Source organism: Protopterus annectens, chromosome 9.part0 (assembly GCF_019279795.1).
Source record: "Protopterus annectens isolate FY-2018-M chromosome 9.part0, PAN1.0, whole genome shotgun sequence".
NCBI classification, from domain to species: domain Eukaryota; kingdom Metazoa; phylum Chordata; order Ceratodontiformes; family Protopteridae; genus Protopterus; species Protopterus annectens.
In genome coordinates, this window is record NC_056743.1 from 1609151132 (window position 1) to 1609173063 (window position 21932).

At 40.6% G+C, this 21932-nt stretch overlaps 1 protein-coding gene across 1 annotated transcript in view; it reads left to right on the forward strand.

Annotated features, from left to right (window-relative positions):
- TECR (trans-2,3-enoyl-CoA reductase) overlaps nt 1-19085 on the forward strand; it is a 722978-nt gene extending 703893 nt beyond the window's left edge. Inside the window, exon 12 of the mRNA XM_044084549.1 lies at nt 13888-19085. Within this exon, the coding sequence (XP_043940484.1) occupies nt 13888-14015 (128 nt within the window). The 3' untranslated portion in view covers nt 14016-19085. The remainder of the gene's footprint in view (nt 1-13887) is intronic.
- The last annotated feature ends 2847 nt before the right edge of the window (nt 19086-21932 follow it).

The following is a 21932-nucleotide window of genomic DNA, read 5'->3' on the forward strand; positions in this document are numbered from 1 at the left end:
AAAGTTAATAATTGTATTTCTTGTGGGAAGCAAATACCTCATAAGGATTTTCATTCTTACTGTATTCCATGCCTAGGCCCAGATCACAATGTCCCTAGTTGTTGGTTTTGTGTTAGATTTAACAAACGCACTATTAAACGTCGGTTTGATTTTGCTCGCCATTACTTTGGGCGAAGGTTTAATTATATAATGCCGTCGGAACAACCGACAACCGGAATGCACAAAAAACGCAAAGATAAAGATAAGGAAAGGCATCCAAAGCCCAAAACTGACGACGAAGCCTCTTCTAGGCCAGTCGCCGGTTTTCAGTGAGGCACTTTCGCAGCTCCTGACACCCGCTACCTCAGAACCACAGGCCACTACCGACTCCCACGTGGAGGTGCCTAGGCCTCTGGATACTCAAGGTGTTGGGCCAACGGAGATTAACCCTTCATATGGGTCTGGAGCTGCTGAGCAGGTATCGGCTTCTGAGGGTGTTTTCAGACCTACATTAAAGACAAAGAAGCAAGTACAGCATTCACCTGGACAGGCCTCCATGCCTAAAAAACAGATGCTCAAGATGGCCAAAGACTTGATAACTCTTATCAGGGGTGCCCATCCCCCTCCTGATAAAAGGCCTAGGCAGAATAAGATTATGATTCCTCTGACCAGGTTTCAGTATATTCTGATTCCTCTTTAAACCAGGAATATTCTTTACCCCCCTATGAGGATTTTGATGCTGAAGAATCAATTCCTTCAGCTTCTCCTCCTGAGGATTACTCTTCTGGGGAAACTTTACATACCATGAGGGAACATTTCAATTGGGAGGGCCAGGATTACTCAGAATCCAAGAAAAGGCTCAGAGACTTTCTTTTACTGCCTCAGCACAGGCCCCTTGCTATTCCGCCAGTGTTGGACATTGTGGAGGATGTGTTCTCTGAATCTAGTTTAAATCCTGATTCTTTACCCACAACTCCAGTCAAGCCAGACAGGTACTACAGAGTCCCTGACTCTCACAAATTTCTTTATAAAAACCCTGTTGCTGACCCAGAAACCATTTCCCAGGGTCACAAAGGGGTTAAGGCTTCCATGGCTAAGAATCCAGTTCCCTCTGATAGGGACTCTAGAGCATTAGACAGATGGGGAAAGAAAGTTTACACCTCTGCAACTTTAGCAGTGAGGGCTCTAAATTGCCAGTTACACATGCTTAAATATCAACAATACTTACTGTCTCAATTAAAACAGAAAATGAGTACAAATGCAGAGCAACCTGACTATAAGGAAATGCAGGATTTATTGCATGCAGCTGAACAAGTGGGAAAGCATACTTTGCAATGTGGTTTTGATTCATTAGAAGCTTCTTATAGAGCAGCAGTTACAGGATCTGTGATTCGAAGGCATGCTTGGTTAAAAGAACAAAGTTTACCAGCTCATGTTAAGGCAAAATTATTGGATGCTTTTTTACAGCAAGATAATTTATTTGGTATTAAGGCAGAAGAGGTATTAAAGAAAATGGAAGATAAGGCAAAATCTATGCAAACAGTGAAAGATTTCTTACAGGTACAGCCACCACGATTTAGCAGAAATTGGCCTACAAAGAATTGGTCCTTTCCAGTGTCAGACAGGCCACAAAGAGGCAGATACAGACACCCAAGAGGCAGATCTCAGCCACAAGGATCTTACAGACCACGACAGTGGGGTGCTTCAAACCCAAAAGGAGGTGAGGACAAGTCACAACCTTACAGGAAACAGTCCCAATGACTTCCCCCTTCCAATGCCAAACTCTTCCCTTTTGGCAGCTTCCTTAGGGGGGAAACTAGCACTTTTTCGCAAAACTGGCAAGCAATCATGCAAGACAAATGGGTGTGAATATTGTGTCTCAATGTTACAGGTTCCACTTTCACACTTTTCCAAGGCTAAAAGGAATGCAAGACATGCCACAAAAATCAATGGGCAGAGGCATAAAAACAAATTACAGCTCTCATGGACATGAGAGCTATTCAAAAAGTACCACAGCAGGAAAAAGGACAAGGATTTTACTCAAGACTTTTCCTGGTACCCAGAAAGGACAAAGCCTGGAGACCCATTCTTGACCTTCCCACTCTAAATACTTACCTGGATGTTCCAAAATTCAAAATGCTGACATTACAACAGCTCCTCCCCATGTTGGGCAAGAAATCTTGGCTTGTTATTTTGTACCTCAAAGAAGCATACTTGCATGTCCAAATCAGACAAAATTGCAGAAGATACCACAGATTCATTGCTGGTTCAATACACTACCAATTATCTGCACTGCCCTTTGGCTTATCTACTGTGCTCAGGGTCTTTACCAAGTGCCTGGCACCAGTAATTGCATTTTGCAGACAAAAAGGAATTCAAATATATCCTTATCTGGACAACTGCCTGATTCAAGCAGGGAGCAAGGATATTCTTCTACATCACCTGGCGTTCGTAAAAAGATTGTTAAGTTGCCTAGGGTACACAGTAAACGAAAAGAAATCAAAACTAGTGCCCTCACATGAGATAATATTCCTGGGTGCCAGCTTAAATGCAACGGCCCACATGGCTTATCTCACTCCAGACAAACAAGGACAACTGACTCAGTATTGTCAATTGATGGCAACAAAGTCCCAAATCCCTGCAAGAAAAATTCTGCAGGTCTTGGGATTCATGGCATCCTGCATACTACTAATTCCATATGCAAGACTGCATATGAGGAAATTACAATGGTACCTAAAAAGTGTTTGGTCTCAACATTGTCACAGCCTGGAGACAGTAATACCACTAATTCCCTGCCTACAACAGGAGTTTCGATGGTGGGCACAGGCATGTCACCTCAACAAGGGTCAGCCTTTCACTCTTCCCACAGCCAGGCAGACTTTAACAACAGACGGCTCGGATTACGCCTGGGGAGCACACATGGCAGGAAAATGTATTCAGGGCAAATGGACCACAAACCAAATACATCTTCACATCAATCAAAAAGAGATGTTGGCTGTACAAAATGCCCTTACAGCTTTCACGGATCTTCTGCATCCAGGACAATTACTATTAAAGACAGACAACACCACTGTAATGTGGTACATAAACAAGGGGGCACTCATTCTTACCCCCTATGCAGATAAGCCATGACCTTGTGGAACACAGCTCTAACCTATCAAGTTCATCTGCAAGCACAATTGCTGCCAGGAAAGAAAAACACTCTGGCAGACGACTTAAGCAGAAACATCATGGATCTTCACGAGTGGAAATTAAATCCACAAGTCTTCAGCATGATAATGCAAAAATGGGGTGCCCGGATATAGATCTTTTTGCCTCACCACTGAATTACCAACTACAAAAATTCTGCACAAGGACTTATCACACACAAGCATGGAAAGTGGATGCTCTTTCGTTCAGCTGGAAAAGCCTAAATGTTTATGCCTTCCCACCTCTGCCTCTCCTTACAAAGGTACTCCTAAAAGCCAGACAAGAAAAAAACACAGATGATTCTGATTGCTCCTAACTGGCCACGCCAGCATTGGTAGCCAATCTTAAAGAACTTAGCTCAAGGCCCACCTTGGATTTTGCCTCAAATTCCACACCTTCTGACTCAGCAAAACAATCAGATACTGCACAGTCAGCTCAAAACCTTAAACCTGGCTGCATGGCAGATTCATTAGCCAAACAGACAACTTCTCTCTAAAGCAGTTATGGATGTCATTTTGGAGGCCAGGAGGCCTAGCACCAGGAAATCTTATTCAGAAAAGTGGAAGAGATTCTGTGCCTGGAACCAGGCTCAAAACCTTGATCCTCTGGTCCCCAACATTCCTCAGATGCTACAATACTTGACTGAGATGCTGGACAAATTACTATACTTCTCATCCATTAAGATTCACGCTTCTGCCATCTCGGCTCATTACAACACAGATCCTCCTATTTTCTCTCACCCATTGCTAAAGCAGTACCTCAGAGGGGCTAAAAACATAAGACCACCCCGGAGAGCACCAACTTGGGACCTTAATTTAGTTTTGGAAAAGCTCATTTTGCTTCCTTTTGAACCAGCCAATTCAGCAGAGTTAAAATATATATCATGGAAAATTGCTCTGCTTCTGGCAATAACCTCAGCACGAAGAGTCTCAGAACTGCAGGCACTAATGGCAGTGGAGCCTTTTATCATTTTCCACCAAGATAGGGTTTCTTTAAGAACAAACCCTACCTTTATGCCTAAGGTGGTATCCAGTGTGGCTCTTAATTAACCAATCTATTCACTTGCCAACATTTTATCCAAATCCCCAGAATAAAGGGGAGAGACTTCTACATTCCTTGGACATACACAGGCAATTGCGCTTCTACTTGGACAAAACAAGAACTTTCAGAAAATCTGAACAATTGTTTGTATCATATGCTGCAGGATCACAGGGAAAGGCTATTTCAAAGCAGACCATTTCCAAGTGGATAGGACACTGTATCCGGTTCTGCTCTACACAATATGGGAAGCCTGTGCCTAGTAATATCAGACCATATTCCACCAGGGCAACTGCCACTTCCACTGCCTACCTTAGAGTAGTACCTACCAAAGATATCTTGGAAGCTGCAACTTGGAGTTCAGTGCACACCTTTACCCAGCATTACCATTTGCCTCTTTATTCTAGATCCAGAGCTGGCTTTGCCACTGCAGTGCTGCAGGGCCTCATAGCCACAGCAAATTCTCTATAGTGCCAGCCACCCAAACTCAGCTTTGGGATTCTACCCAAGTGTAATGACTGCAGCAGTGAAACACGATGAACATAGTACAGTTTTGTACCTACCATAAATGTAGATGTTCGAGTGTCTTCACTGCTGCAGTCCAGGTTACCCATCCGCCAGCCCCTCTTTCTTATCTGGGACTAACCTATACTACCTATGTGGTGTATTTGCTGGTTACTGAAGGTTCTATTTTTACCTTTTTTGTATGTTTTATTAGCAATATGTATTGCCTACCATTTTTGGGGCACCTGACATCTGGGGCAAGAAAAACTGAAGAAAATGGCGTCTGCTGCTTCTTATATACCCCTGGCGCACTGACGTCAGGGAAGAGGTGACAGCAACTGATGCTGGACCAAGACTTTGGAACTCAGGCCGACTGCGGGCCCGCCTGACGGCAGGATAACCCAAGTGTAATGACTGCAACAGTGAAGACACTCGAACATCTACATTTATGGTAGGTACAAAACTGTACATTTTGATTATGGCTCCTAGTTTGCAGTCAACTGTGAACTTCATTAACCAAAAACCTTCTGTGTTTGCCTGTTCTAAAGAAAAGTAGATACCAAACAGGAGAGGACCTAGGACTGAACCCTGTGGTACTCCACTTGTCACTGGTCTGAAGATGGATTTGGAGTCTGCTACTTTCACAGTGTGGGTTCTGTTAGTGAGCCAGTTGGGAACCCATCTTGTGACATTGGGATTTATACCTAGTTTAGTGAGTTTATCTATAATTCCAGAGTGAGGGATGGTGTCAAAAGCCTTGGCGAGATCTAGATAGGCTGTGTGAACCACCTTACCCTCGTCTACGGCTTTGGTGACTGCTTCAAAGAAGTCTATCAGGTTTAGGAGACATGATCTGCCTTTTACAAACCCAAACTGGCTAGGGTCCAGAGTTTGGAGATTACCAATGTCTTTTTTATAAGTTCCATGATGATACGTTCCATGGCCTTGCAGACCAGGCTCATTAGGCTAATGGGGCAGTAGTTCCTGGGGTCCGTGGTGGCTCCCCTTTGTGGAGTGGGATAGCCATCGCTGTGTGTCATTCAGTGGCCACAAAGCCTGAGGTGAGGCTATGATTGACCATGGTGCTTAGTTGGGGTGCCAGTTCATTATGTAGTTTGTGTAGAATACAGCCTGGGATGTTGTCAGCTCCCATGGATGCTGTATTCTTGGCTTTGGAGAGTGTGGCTTTTACCTGTGCAGCCATGATTACATGAACTTTGCATTCTTCCAGTATAGAGATGGGCCCTTTAGGGGGTGGGTTGGGGGGTAAAGTTAGCACTGAACCTATCTTCCAGTATGTTGGCAATATCAGTTGGTTCTGTATATTTAGTGCCATTGTGCTGTAACTCAGAGCAGATATGAGTGTTGCCATTGAGATTCTTGACATAGCTATAGAATGCTTTGTGGTTGTCTTTAGAATCAGTGGCAATTTTGTTTTCGTAACTAACTTTGGAGGATTTTATGAGGGATCTCAGCTTCTTACTGAGGCTGAACAGGGAGTTCCTCCAATCATGGGATTCTACCCTTTTTATGCAACAGTTTCTTTCTTCTGTTGTAGAGTTTGTTTATGGTAGGGTACCACCAGATTGGCTTCCTTTTTTTTTGGAGGATAGCATCTTGGTTCTGTTAGGGATAGCACGATCCATGCACTCGTGTAAGTGCTTATAAAATAAATTTGTGTAGGATTCAGCAGTCGTACCTCTATTGCCCATCTGCATGGGTATTGTGAAGTTTGCCATTTCTGTCGTAAGAAGCATGAAGTTGGCTTTGGAGAAATTTTTTACGGTGGCTTCCTAATGGTGGCGGGATGTGGATGTCTAGGGTGATTAACTTGTGGTCGGATTTGACCAATGAGGAATTTACCTCTGGTGTGGAAAACCAGTGTATCAAGAAATGAGGAGCGGGAATCCTGGGGCATGGTGGGGGATTTGTAGCAAGTTACAATTTCGATTACGGTCTTGCCCAGAGTTATTTGCACTTTGATAATCTCGGATGCATTATGCTGAGCAACTAGCCTGGAGGTGTGGATATTTTTAATGAATATGGACACACCTCCGCCTTTAGTGTTTCGGTCCAGGTTAGGTGGCCGAAAGGTGTGGAATGAATTATAGCCTGGTAATGCAGGGGTGCTTTCTGGAGCCTTGAACCAGGTCTCTGTCACTGCACAGATGTCGATGTTCTCCATTTTAAGGAGTGCCTCAAGTGACTGCATTTTGAGATTTAGACTTCTAGCATTGAATAGCATTATCCTCAGATTATGCTTGCTTGTCCCTGTTATGGTGGTGAATTTGTAATTTGAACCTTGTCGAAAAAAGGCACTATAGGGGTGGCAAGAGCCTTAGCCAGTATCCAGAATCCCAAGGGTGACAGGTGCAGGCCATCTCTGGCAAAGCATTGTGGTCTGTCGATCATGTCATCCCAGGCAGACAGATACTGGATCCCCTTAGAATGACACCAGAAGCTTAGCCAGTTGTTGAAGTTAATCATTTTGTCCTGTGCTATAATTCTGGGTGATGGCAGGATGTTACTCAGGGCTAGGGTCATACCTGCCTGGGTACAAGATCGGAGAGCTCTTCCATGTCTCTTTTCATGTAGTCCAGTGAGGTACGTCTCAGGTCATTCACACCAACATGGACAATGAGAGAGTCATATTTGTACTTGTTGTGGAGTGACCTGAGTGCTTGCATTATGTGGCGGATCCTGGCACCCGACAGGAAGCTGACAGTAACTTTCTCCTTGTTTAGCGTGGTGAGTGGAACATAAATGTGCCTGATTATAGAGTCACCTATGAATAGAGTGTTGGGTACGTTGTTATGCCTTATGGGCTGTGGTTGAGTGGCACACTGAGTTTGTGGGCTATGTGTCATTTGTGTTGTGTTTGGGGATGGAGGTTGCTTGCGTTTCTGGTTTGGAGGTCTCTGTTGCTTAAACAGATTTTTATTGAGAGCCTCCTAGAATGTAGGTGTGTGTTTTGTGTTGCTTTGTGTGTGTTTTGGTGGTGTAGGTTTTGAGGGACTATGTGAGTGTGGTGTGATGCAAGTGTTTAACTTCTCCTGTTGACTGTCTAGTCCAGTCTTGGGTGACAAACCTTCTTAATGTAAAATGGCTGGTCTGAAGCCCAAGTGCTTCAACCAAAGGCTTAGAATAACAGTTACAATTTAATCAGGCTACTAACAAGCAGAATAAATGCAATAAAGTAGGAAGAAACACAAAAACAGTAAAAGCAGATGAATAAACTGCAATTTTTTTATATAACAATAGAAAATGAGCAAACCGATTTAAATAAATTACCCAATTAACAAGTAAAAAAGCTCAAAAGTGAGCCCTGCTCCAGCAGTCTTCAATCAGACAAGTTCTAACTGCACACTCCTACCACTAGGGTGCAGGGAACGTTCTCCAAAAAAGATGGCCTGGATTAGTGCTCAAGTTATACAAACAAGGCTAGATACAGCATGCCTGAATCTTGTCTATGCTACAGCAAAGTGCACCAATTTCAGTGAGAAACAGTTAAAGTAAGCAGGCACAGTAATCCTTTAACCAGAAATTCCCAGCTCAGAAGGGCAGAATCTAGCCTCTCCTCCCACAAGACTGCAGACCACAAGCCTTCTTAATGTAAAATAACTGGACTGAAGCCCACGTGCTTAAACCAGAACTAATACACTTTTAGAATAACAAACACTGAGCCAGCCTTCAATCAGCAATTCCCAACTTAGAAGGATGTAAGCTACATGTCCTGCCACAACAGTGCAGACCACAAACCTTAAAGTAAAACAACTGGTCTAAAGTCCAAGTGCTTAAACCAAAAGGCTTAGAATAACACTTACAATTTAATCAGGCTACTACCAAGCAGTAACAAATGCAGCAGAATAAATACAATTGAGTACTTTTAAAAAGAGGCAAAAGCAAAACAAAGTGCAATTTTTTTTAGTAAAGTGCAAGGAGAGGGGAAGGAGGAGCAGAAGAAAAATTAGGTTAAGAACCTAAGTGTGTTGGCCTTCTCATATATTCTGTCTGTTTTAAGTAGAATGAACGCCAGACTGGGAGGGGTGTTCCAGATCAAATTTACAGTAGGGGCAGGCAACTGCAAAGCCACCAACTATAACAACACTAGAAGAATAAGGTGGGGGAGAGGGGGAAAAGCAGTTTCAGGACAGATGAGAAACATAAAACAATGCCAGAAAATATATAAAATAATTCAGTCAGGCAAAATTAAGACAATGCAGAACTCTGAAAGATTAAAATGCCAAGAAATATACTTATGAATCAGCTATATATTTCCAGATTGTTTGAGAATCACACTTCAGCCAGAACACCAGGAGTTTCCAACAGTGTGATTCCAAAATTGCTGAATTTCCTTCCATGTATTCCCTCTTCTTAACAGAGGTACAATGATTCTCTATGTAACCAGCAGCATCAGATTTGCATTTCAATTATTATTGATGCTGGTGGCAACCATTAATTGCTTTGCTGAGTCCAGGTTTGTGCCCTGGTCAGTTTTTGGCATTCATTGTTTATTGGACACAAATATATATTCATGTTTTTATCCATAATAGTTTTAGGTTTGATTTTTTCAGTGTTTGATAGACAAAATATTCTTAAATTTTAATCTAATGGTATCATACACAAGTCTGCTAACAAGCGTTTTTGTCTTACTCAACAAGCAAGTAAAAAATTGCATTCACAGTATGTAGTTTGCCTTTGTGCCTCTCAAAATATAAATGGTTACATTCCCTGTAAAAAGTTAACAAGACTGCTAAAATTAGAAGGTTGAAAGTGTTGCATGTCACATTTGCTTATTTGTTTAATTCACGTATACATGTATAAGTTTGTAATGAGAGTAAATGCCCCGGTCCATGGACTATCTTTAAAGTACTGTTGTGTGAGTAAAACTTAACAGTAGATGTTCAGATCATCACTGCTGCAGTTATTTTAGCTGTATGACTTACATTCTGCTAAGGATTTAACAGCTTGCCAACTTCCATAATTTCAGGACACATGAAATGAGCCCAACCTATCAGGCAGCTCAATCTAAGCTAACTAAAAAGACAGGTTTGGGTGTGAAGCCCTTCAGAACTTTCCTGCCAGCAGACAGAGGGGGACTGAGCCATGAAAGGAAATTGCTAGGAAAAAAAAAAAAAGTAAATGTCCACACCATGGCATAAAAACACACACCAAAAAACAAGAGGGAGTGGCTACTGCAGCAGTGACCATTCGAGTATCTACTGTTATGGTAAGTTTTACTTGTACAATTGTACTATGTTCATCATATTGATCACTGCTCCAGCAGTGTTAACTATATGGGTAGATGACAGTAGCTAATTACTTTTGGGAGGTGGAAGAAGAGTCCATCCGCCCTTGGTGAATGGTCCTAGCAAAGTTTGATATGTATCTAGATAAGGAGTTAATATTGTAGTGCTTTGTATACAGAGGACCAAGTTGCAACTTCTAGAACACTTCCAGAATCTAACCCTTTCCAAAAAAAGCCATAGATGAAGCCATGGTCCTGGTAGAGTAGGCCTTGATCCTAGTTCAGCCAGCAAGACTCTCAGACCACTAGGATTCATGGCAACAACCATACCAGTGCTTCCTTTGGCGCGGTTGCATATGAGGAAAATTCAGTGGTACTTGAAAAATGTATGCTGTCAACAAACATGCCCCCCTGGACACGCACATTTCTCTCGTGTCTGGTCTCAAGAAGGAGATCCTGTGGTGAGTGACACAGGTGACTCTCAGTCTAGTACAAGGCACAGACACCACAACAACAACTGTACACAGATGCCTCAGTTGAGACCGGGGGCATAGATTGGAATCCACAAAGTCCAGGACTGTTGGCAGTCCAACCTCAAGGAAGAACGCATTATACTGAAAGAGGTAAAAGCTCTCATTCATGCTATACTAGTCTTCACCCACCTGTGGAAACCAGGACCCAAGAGTACTCACATACAACACAACTGTTATGTACATAAGTAGAGAGGAACCAGATCACACCAGTTTTGCAGGTTGGTTCAGATTGCTTAGGACCTAGACACCAAGGCAAGCATGTCCCTTCAAGCAATATACACTCTGTCTCAGGACAATGCCCTGGCAGATTCTTTCAGTAGGTCCATAGAAGACCTCCATGAATGGAAGCTCAACAAATGGGTCTTTCTAGATATGGTCCACAGGTGAGAAACCCACAGATAGATGCATTCGACTTGAAACAAACAGCACCCCCCCCCTTTGCACCAAGAATCCTTGCCCTTTGGATTGGAGCACAGATATATTATCCTTTCAGTGGACAAGGTTTCTCTATGCCTTCCCTCCATTAATTCTACTGTCAAATGCTCTGCTAAAGATCAAAAAAGAAAAAATTCTACTGGTGACCCCTTTTTGGCTGAGGTAACTTTGGGTTCCCCCTTCTCTGTAATTTAACTAGTGGCAGTTGTCACAAGCTACCCCACAAAGTGGACCCGATCACATAACAGAAGGGCTTGTTGCTTTAACCTGACTAATTATTCCTCAACCTAAGCCTATGGACAATAGGATTCTGATTCCCTCCAGACACAATTTTCTGAGGACATGCTTTGGGTTCTCCAGGAGGCAAGGAGAGACATCATAAGAAAATTCTACATAGCCAAATAGAGGAGATTTATCAGGAGATTAATCAGGACCCTATAAAATTAGACGTTCCTCTTGTGTTATCCTGTTTGAGCTCATGAAAAGCAGTCTGGCTTATTCTTTTGTTAAAGTCCACCTTTCAGCCATTTCATCCCATCTTCCCCTTGATCTGCTTGTTTTGTCCAGGCTTGAGGTCAAACAATTTTTAAAAGGGGTTCTGCACTTAAACCCTGTAAGCAAACAGCTGCCCCCTCCTTTGCAATCTCAACATTGTGCTAGAAAAACTCACTCTGCCTCCCTTTGAGCCATTTGCTTCTTCTACTCCCAGATTCTGTACCTGGAAAACCCTTTTGTTGCTGGCTTTCATTTCTGCTACGAGAGTCTCAGAATTATAGGCATTCATGGATGTTCCTCCTTTTCTCATTTTCCATAAGAACAAGTGTGTCCCTGACAGTCAACCTCTCTTTCATGCCAAAAGTGATAAATTATATGTCCCTCAATCAGGCCATCAGTTTGCCTACTTTCTTTCCCAATTTATAGAACAAGGGAGAAAGACTTCTTCATTCCCTAGGAGTTTACAGACAACTAACGTTCTATTTGGGCAACACTAATTCTTTTCATAAGTGAGATAAACTATTTGTCTCTTTCATGGACTATTAAGTTGGGCCAGCCAGTATCCAAATAAACTATTGCAAGCTGAATTTCTAAGTCCATTTTCTTTTGTTACTCGAACCATGGCAAATCATTTCCCTCTTGCCCAAGGGCTCAGTCTACTAGAGCAGTAGCCTCTTCTGGGGCATTTTACAAAGGGGTAGAGTCCACAACTATCCAGGATGTTGCTACTAGTTTCATGTGCGCACTTTCACTAAACACTACAGAAATTATGCCTTTCCAGGTCTTGGATGATCTTTGCAAAGTCAGTCCTTTCTGGCCTCTTGGACACTTCTCACCTTTCTCAGCCATCCTCGTTTCCTTAAGTGTTGTGAAACACCCATCAGTTTGTAATACTGCAACAGTGACTTCAGTCAGGACATAATACAGTTGTGGAAGAACTTACCATAACACCAATTAAACACATATTCTCACCTTTGAAGAGAGAAATTGGCTATGCTTAAAACTGTCTATAAGAACAGTTATCTTAGTAGTTACCTATAAAGGTAGATGTCCTACCGGTCACTGTTGCAGGAATCCTTCCTACCCTTCTTTCCCCCTTCTGGCCATTTCCGGTTCTTCAGTTTCACTCCTGCCCTGTCTGACAAACTCTAGAACCAAGGGGGGCCCCCCTTCTCCTGCTATGCCCCACCTAGCTGGCTACGTGTCTCTCAAAAGTCTTCAGGCTGCTGGCTTGGAGATAGCCTGAGGAATTGCACTCTTACATCCACCTATATACCCCTGTGCTTGTGACCTGAGGTCATACATTGGATGTACATTTCTGGCAAGGTTTAGGCTTTGGTACCAGAGCCTGAAATCAGCAGTGAAAAAACATCAGTTTGGAATACTGCAACAGTAATCAGTAGGACATCTAGTGTTGAGGTAAGTTCTTACATAACTGTAATATATAGCCAGCATGGGATAAACATGTGATGAGGGATCCAAGCCATTCCTGGCAAAGCAGGACAGTTGTTTACCATCTGATCACAAGCAGACAGACACATTGGTTCTCTTAGAATAACACCATTTAACAGGCCAAATATTGTAGACAAGTTGTTTTTTCTTTGAATTTCAGTAGCATCTTTGAGAGAGAGAAGAATATTCAGTACTAGTGGCTTACCATCTTGGAGATGTAGGTGAAAATTTTAATTTTATGTTACTATATCTCCCTTAGGGTACACCACTTAAGGTCCCACAACCCCCCACCCCCCATATTGGGTCATACTCTTATTTTAGAATGATGACCAGTTTGTGTAATCAAAAGACTACCAGGGTGAGAATAAACAATTATCTTGTGGACAGATTTCTTTCAGTGGGTGAGGACTTTGAGTCTTTTGTCTGGCATGATTAAAGGTGGCACCTAACTTATGGAAATAGAGGGGTGATGCTGGCAAGCATAAGCCAGAGGTAGTGAAACCACATACTTGCTTCATGTTTTCATCCATCAGAAAGATATTTAGAAATACTCTTTAGTTAACTAGGTAGTGACCAACTTTGTCAGTGAAAACTAAATCTGTCATATCACAACCATGGTGTGCTTTCTTTGAGCGAACTCAAAAACATCAAAGTATTTTGTCTTGAAGAAAGGGTGCAGAAAACACGGGCTGCTGTATTACTTTCATGGAATGCACAGTGGACATGGTGATGGTACAAAGGGAGATATTAAGAATAACAAGGAACAAAAAGGACTTGCAAGAGCCATTAGCTGGAGAGGAGAGAATTCAGAAACTAGTATATTTTGTGTTGGTAATTTTCATTTATTCATGCACAAGTAGACACATTTGCATTGATATGCTGCCAAGAGTGTTTATCTTTCTTTAAGATTAATTTTTCAGTGTTATTCTGTCTGGAAATTGGAATACAGTAATTCTTTAAAAACATAAATTTGTGTATTTTGTAATAATGTCTCTTTTTTTTTTTCCTTTACAGTTGGTCTCTTCACTCTTGTTGGGTTCATCCAAATGACCATATGGGCAAAAGGCAAACATCGCAGTTACTTGAAGGAATTCCGTGACTACCCACCACTCAGATCACCAATCCTGCCCTTCATACTATAAAAAGTCAATGAATCACTAGCTGAGTTTAAGAAAGATGGATCATATTTTAACTGTTTAGATTACCACAAATCTGGAACTAACAGAGGTTCCTGTCCCTTTTGTCAAGCTGCCTCTGGTCACAGCCTTGTCTGTACATGCTTAAATACTACATAGGGATAACAAACACACACATACAACTGCTTAACTGGAACTGTGAGATTATGTAAAACAAATTGTTTGCCCTAAATGTAACAGTGTGCCCAAGATTAGCATACTCATATTATTGAAAATTAGGAAAAAATGATCTAGTCTCTGCTACGTGTGCATTAAGCAGACTGAGTCTTAAGAAATAATTCTCATAAAGTTCTTTGTTCTCAGACTAGTTGGGTAGGACTTCCTTTGAGCCAGAACTTTTCTAATTACAAGTCCTGAAGCATCACACTGATTTTGCTACCATTTCTAATGCTTAAACAGAATGATACCACTGTAGCTCACAGCCCACATTTTTGACTAGCCCTCTCTAGTACACATAACAGACCAGAATTTGGTTTAATATTTCCTGTTTTGTGAGTTTCTTTTCTTTTTCTTATTGTTTCAGTGTTTAGTGTTTACTTGTACACAAATACCACCTCTCGTTAGGCATTTGTCTTTGAATTCTTTTCATTGGGCTGTGGCTTTGTTTGCCCTCATTGAAAATTATTTCCTTAATGACAATCCTATCACAGGAACAAAAATATATATTGTACAAATTATTTTTTCATAATAATGTAGTATGATGAAGGTCTAAGTGTGAAGTCATACTTAGTGTGTCAGTCATGTTCTGAAGCAAAAATAATTAACAAATACTTGAAGATGGGTATAACCTCCTTACTATATGCAGTATGGTGTAGTTTTTGATGCATAAAAAATGTGTTGTTTATTTTGTTGATAAGGACAGTCCTCTGATTATTTTTAGGATGCTGAAAATCCCTGGCATTACAACATGGGAAAAATGAACTCATAATGCCTTACTACGTAAGTTAATATATACAATAATATATTTTCATGCTAAGTAGATCAGCATTAGTTTGCTGAACACTACTGGTTTACCATCCTTGGACATGTAAGTGGCAAGCTAAATTTTGTGTAGCTGAATCTCTCTTATGGTAGGTAGAACACTTAAGGTTCTTCATCCCCAACCCCCCCCCCAATATGCAAAAAATAGGTCATACACTTATTTTACAATGATGACCAGTCCATGTAATCAAAAGGCTGTCAGGGTGGGAATAAACCGTTTTCTTATGGACAAGTTATCAACTGAGTCGTGCAGGTGCAACTTAACTGAAAATTAATATGTGATAATGTAGTAGTGAAATCATAATGTATGTAGGAAGCCACCTTTCTAAAGAAGTAAAATGTCTTTCTTACCTAGAATGTGTTGCATTTGTGTCAGTCTATTACCTACCATGACATCATTTTGTTGGTGTGGTTATAGAGCACAACTGAGTAAACAGTGAAAATAAAAAAAATCAAACATAATACAGTCTTCACTTTTTGCAAAATAGCGTGCGACTTTAACATGAGGAGCATAACTGGAAATGAAAGTACTTGTAAAACAGAGATACTTCAGAAAGTGACCAATACACTTGTAAATCAGAATGGAATATAAAGAGACAATCTAACCAGTTTAAATTTGTTATTCTGTCCTCTTCAAAGGTTCTCAGATCAAGATGTTCTTACCACCACAGCCTCTTGGATTTTTGTTTTTCATCCAAGTATAGTAATTAGTGGGTCTAAGACCTGACAGAGTGATTTTACAGAACAGTGATGCTAGAAAATGTTGGTTAAGCAGCTTTTCTGTGGAGTAAGTGTGCAGCTGAATTTTGCTACCAGTCCTCATTGCATACAACTTTATGGAATTATATTACTGGTGTACAACTTAAAACTAATGTATGTGTGCTCTTTTGTTTGTCAGAACATACTAGAAGACCATTTTTGTGGTTCTGCTGTTTATTATGGACATGGTCCTGTGTCAGAATTGTGGAGCATCTACTTGTAACCTTAATTTCTGTGTGTCTTGGTCAGATTTCCACTCATGCTTTTTAGTTTTAAGACATTCCATAACACTGGTTACATCATTCACTGTCTGAGATGCTTAATTATGTATTACAAAATGTTCAGTAGTATGAGATGCTGAAGGGAAAGCTCATAATTTAGACACATAGCTAACAGAAACTTAAGTTGTCTTATCAGATCTGTATAACCTTCATCCCAATACCTTTTAAAGATCATGTCTGAAGTTGCAAAAGGAAATTTTCTTTTCACACAAAAAGTGCATGCATCTTAATGCATGCAAACACTTTTCTATGTAAAAAGAAAAGTTAATTTTGCAACCTTTAGAGAATTAAAAGATTTTAAATATAGCTTACACACACAGAAGACTAAAAATGTGGAGCACTATTTACATGATTAATATTAATGGCTGGGTGGGAGGTGTTGCTGTCACTCTGGGTGCCAGCGCTAATTACTCTGGATTAGCATAGGAAATTAATTGTGCATTAGTTAAGTAATTGCCAAACTGTTAAATTAACAGTTTAGCAAAAATAAATAAATAATAATAATAATCATTAGTTTTTGATAGCTATATTTAAAACCTTATAACTTTCTAAAGGCTGCATAATGAACTTTTCTTTTTACACAGCAAAGTGTTCACATGAATAAAAATGACAATAAACTGACACTGCAGTGCAGCATAGTGGGGGTGCTGCACTCCTGAGTGTGTCTTCCTTTGAAAGAGACATTAAACCGATGCCCCATCTACTGATTTTAGTGGCAACTTCAGGTGGATGAAAAGATCACAAGGCACCTATCTAAAAGAATTGGAGAAGTTCCCTTATGCCCTGGCCAAATTTTCTCTATAGTATAAATACCATCTCAAGTCTCCCCTGAATAGAAGCTACTAGCCTAGTGGGAGTCACCCAGCCAACAAAGGATAACGAAGAAAGAAATTTCATTTTGCGGCTCTAGACATGATCTTTAAGACTCTCTTGCCTGCACAGAAACCTACATTTGAAAGCAGATTTCTTAACGTAAGAACCTGTATTTTGTTCAGTCAGTGTCTTGCTTGACTGTAAGCTTCCCTTGTTTTCAATTTAATATAATAGATTATCTCCAGTACATTGCTAGACTGTCCATGTGCTTTCTTCCTTGCATGCTGTTTTCTGGGGGGAAAAAGATAGCTGTTACAGACTTTTATCTTACATAATCATTGGCTGCCACCTCTATTACTGAGCCTTTGACTTGCTTAAAATATTTAATGTGGCTGTTCAAATTGTCAACTAGGAAGGATGCAAGCACTTTCATTTATGCAAAGTTAGCTGGTTGCAGAAGATTGGGTTATATAAGACAAATTGCATAAGAGGCAAGGAATATAATTACCTTATTAAAGCACACCAGGAATAGAGTATTTGTACGTAAGTGCAGATGGTTCACACTTTAATCCACTGTTTTGTGAGTGTGAATTATTTCCTCTCCTGTATGAGTCATCTGATTTTATTTTCTATTTTTTACAGTCTAGTACCCTTTACAAGAAATAACCATTACATATGGGAGTTAACCCATAAATGAGCATCATTTACTCAAAAAAATGTGGCAGGCCAGCTGCTGGAATTGACAGGTTTTATGTTTGTTACTTTGTGTTCTTATGTATACATATGTACATGAAATCCTGGTTCAAAGGAAGTTAGTTGAGACATCTCATAGAGGGTGACGAGATTTGTGGAGTCGATGTAACAAATTTACAGAAGGAAAGAAATGTTTTAAAAGGAATTATTTTTGAATAAGCACAAGAAACAAATCATGTGCTGCTGGAAAGGGGCTATTAAATAACTGGAATATCGGTTTAGCAGTATTAAGTCAAATATTTGTTTGCTGCTGTTCTGTATATGAAAATACTAGTATTTCTAATGTGCAAGAGTGATAAGGTGAATATAAAGGATTGGCAACAAGTGCTAGGGAGAGGGGATTTGTGTAATCGTAAGGAAGAAGTGGAGGGGAACATATGCAAAATTTTATCCACAGAGATAGACATACGAATCCAACTATTAGGTCTGTACTGGATTTTACTCATGAACACTTAATATGCAGTCAGCAGGTGTCCCATCCTTCACTTGTCATTCCCTGTTTTCCTGTCCAGTGCATGCTTGGCATTACTTAACCAATTTTAACTCTGCCACAGTTTCAGGCGAGATGTTAAAGGTATATTCTTCCGGTATTCTTTATTTGCTTTTAACCAAATTCATGACATTTTGTTTTGATGCTTGTTATATCCAGTGAAGCTCTGTTCTTGTTACGTTCCCTTTGTTCAGTACTAGCAACTGTCAGGCATACCTCACTCTGTTTCTGCTGTCTGTGAAATAAATTGTGCTGCTGTAGTCTCTGCACATTTATATTTTTATTAATGCAGTCAGCAAACCTCTAGGACTCCCTTTGGTCTTTCTTTATGCTTTTACATGTGCATGATACAGATAATTAGCAAAAAAAGAAAAGTACTACTTTGCACAGGTACATTAAACTTAGTTTGAGTTTAGTATTTAAATGTATTTAAATGTGAAAGAAAGGTTGGATAAGCAAGTTCAGTGGCAGTATAGCAATATTATTCCAGTCATGTTTGTGTAGAATTTTGAGCAAGTTCATGGGGCAGACCAAAAATCAAGTGCTCAGATGACTGCTTTCCTCAGTGCTTGATGGACACGGTGTTACTGCTGAAGAATTGTACCAGACTAAGCTGTATGAGGTGAAAGTTTTGAATGATGAGAGACAAGGAACCACTGTATTACCATTGCATGCACACACACACACGACCTTGCATGCTATGTGTCATTAAAAAAAACAAAAAGTGTCACGCATGCATGGTGTTCTAATTCAAATACCATACATTCAGACCAGGGAATGGGGCAGGAAGAATGGAATAAACAACACTGTTATTGCTGCAGAAAATACAAGAATGTAGAAAAAAGCAACATGAACAGCATAACATAAATGTTTAAAACTGTTTCCCATCTGTTATGAAATGAGAAGTACTAGCAGATAAATAAAATTTGTTTTCTTTAACATGAATTGTGCAACTCAGAACTCATTAAAACAACTATTACAAGATTCCTGTTTTTAGAAAATGACGTTGATTTGTTGAGTGTTGTTTTATTCTAGTCACTTAAACTGACCATTTTCAGGATACGGCTTCATTTATGCGGCCTTCCCTTCTCACCACATTGTTTTTAAAGAAAATAGTCATCTAAATTTGTAAAGCATAATTTGTGAAAATTAAGCTGTTTGTGTGTGATATTAGTTATATTAGTGAGCTTCTAAAATTCATTTGCAGTTTCTTTAGTTTACCTGACTGATGGCATACAAAAAGTACTGGCTAGTCCAGTGGGTGCTTGCCTGCAGTACAACCTAGGTTCAACTGGAACTGTAGATGCTCGAGTGTTGGGATGGTGGTGTGAGATAGATTTAGCACCCAGGCACTCGTAGTGTTGTGAAAAGCTCATGAGGGTCTCATAAACAGTCCCAGGCACGAACCACAGAAGCCCAATGAATAAAAAAGGAATAGCCCACAGTGCAACGAAATCCTCTGCCAGGTACTAAGTCTGCCACCAGTTTCCTTCAGATAATTATAGCAAAGATAATTAAAAAATACACTCTGGCACCATCTATTGGGAGCATGGCTGGCCACCTCACTGGAGTGGATATTTGAGTATACATGGTATGCCTTTAAGCTTGAGCTTGGGTGTCAAGTTACTTTGCCATGTCTCCCAAGCAGAGTCCAGCTCTCCAAGAGTTGAGCTGGACCTCACCAGGCCATCTTGCACTTTACCAAACCCTTGATCTCCCTGTAGTGTTAGACTTGCTGAGGCTGTTTGACACCTGTCATGAGATGGCCAATAAAGGAGTGCACAGTCTTAAGAGTATCACTTTATGCTGGTAAAAAGCCTCAGGCAAATATCTCCCCTCATGTTGGGAATCTTGTGTTCGCACCTGCATTTGTATTTGTTGTATTTCATGTGGCTGATGTTGCAGAAGGGCACAAGTCATCCCCTGTAGGTGCTGTGGCACTTGGAAGCATTTTTGCTCCTCCTATGAGTTCTTGTGTGCAGGGTGTTTTGAGGAGAGCAAGTACCTGTCAGTGAGATGGGCAGGGATAATGATTCTTCCAGATAAAAGTACACACATATTCTGATCGCAGAATTCTGAATGGCAGACTTTTAAGACAAGGTATGCTAAGTGCAATGAAAATAATTTATTGACTCATTTTCCATGTGATTGGTGCATGGTGGTGCAACAGTTAGCACTGCTACTTCACAGTGCTTGGTTCTTCAGTTTAGCTGTTGACTATATGTCTTCTATGTTTGTAGTGTGTGTATTCTTTCTGTGCACTCATGGATTTTTGTCTTGAGAGTCCTTTTCTTCCTACACCCCAAAGCCACGCAATAGATAAAGTGGCATTTAACAAAATTGCCAGTAGGTGTACATACAGTCCGAGTATAAGGCTGCGTCTGCCTTGTATCCAGAGGGCATAGGATAAACTTCAGCTCCACTGCAACCTTGCACTGAATTAATTGGGTAATCTGAGAATGAAGGAATGTTTTCTGTTGGGTATATGCCTCCCATACCTTCATCTGCTAGGGAGCCTTTGTCTGCTGCATCTCTTTACCAAATAGTTTTGCCTCTTAAGTCTGTACAGCTATGGGTAAGGGCCATGACTGCATCCATTCATGTATTTTATCTCAAAATTCTCATACTCAGAATATTGGGACTCTAAATTGGTTAGTAAGTTCATAGGTAAGAATCCTGATCTTTCCCCTCCACTAGAACTTCCTGGATGATTTTTCTTTTAGGTACATCCTCAAGCTTTGATATACTGTGTGGTCTAGCTGATTATTCCTCCTCCTCCTCAGAAAAGACTACTAGGGGCAAGGTAAGTACTTTAGGATGAAGGATGAGGTGCCTTGTGTCATCCTTTTTTTGGCACAGACCCTTATGATTGCCATCTTTGCAGCCTAATGCAAAGCATTCTGTCTCTTAAAATGTGGATAACCTATGTAGGTCATCTCCTTATCAGTTTTCTGTGCTGCGTAACCACCCAAAGGCTGACTCTTGTTTTATTTCTTTGTCCCAGATTTGCTCATGCTTCCATCAAATTGTCCAAAGTTATAAATGGGTTTTCTACTTCTTTGGAAATGATTGCTTTCAAGTGTATGCATTGCTTCTCCTTGTACCAGACCTAATCAGGCTGTTTAAGCATAATTTTCAAATTCCCTATTCTTGGAGTTAATGGTCCCATAAAAAAGAGTCTTAATTTGGCATTGTCATTTGAGTTCCATATGGACTAGTGTGCCTTTTAGTGCATTGATGTAGCTGATAGCCACAAGTGTGACCCAAATGGATGATTGCGATTGCCCTTCTTTTTTTAAAGAACTTCACCGGGCTGTACTAATTTATGCTATGGGGTAATCCATGTTGCATATTAATTGGGAGGGTACAGAAGGTGGGGATGTGCTAACTTTTGTCTTAAGGTAGGTTCAGTCCCTACTTGATCCAGTCTCTTCTTTAAGAATGCCTCATATGCCCAAAAGGAGGTGTTCATATCATAAGCAGAGGTGACCACGCAAGCACTGGGAACATTTGCCCCCAGTTTCTACCAAGTCTGTTAGGAAGCTGGTATTGAAAGCAGTGCTGCGGCTGTCCATATTACCAGCCAGGACTGTCCATGGGAAAGAAGTCTCTGGCTTTGTCCAGGCCCACATAACAGTCCTTCAAGAAAAGCATGCATTGGACATGGTCAACAATTAATATTCCTTAGAGCTATATGGTGAGTTTCTATCTGGACCTCCTCTGATGGGATGTCAGTAAAAAGATCTGATTGTATAGTCCAATTTATCAATTGTAAAGGTGCTGCAA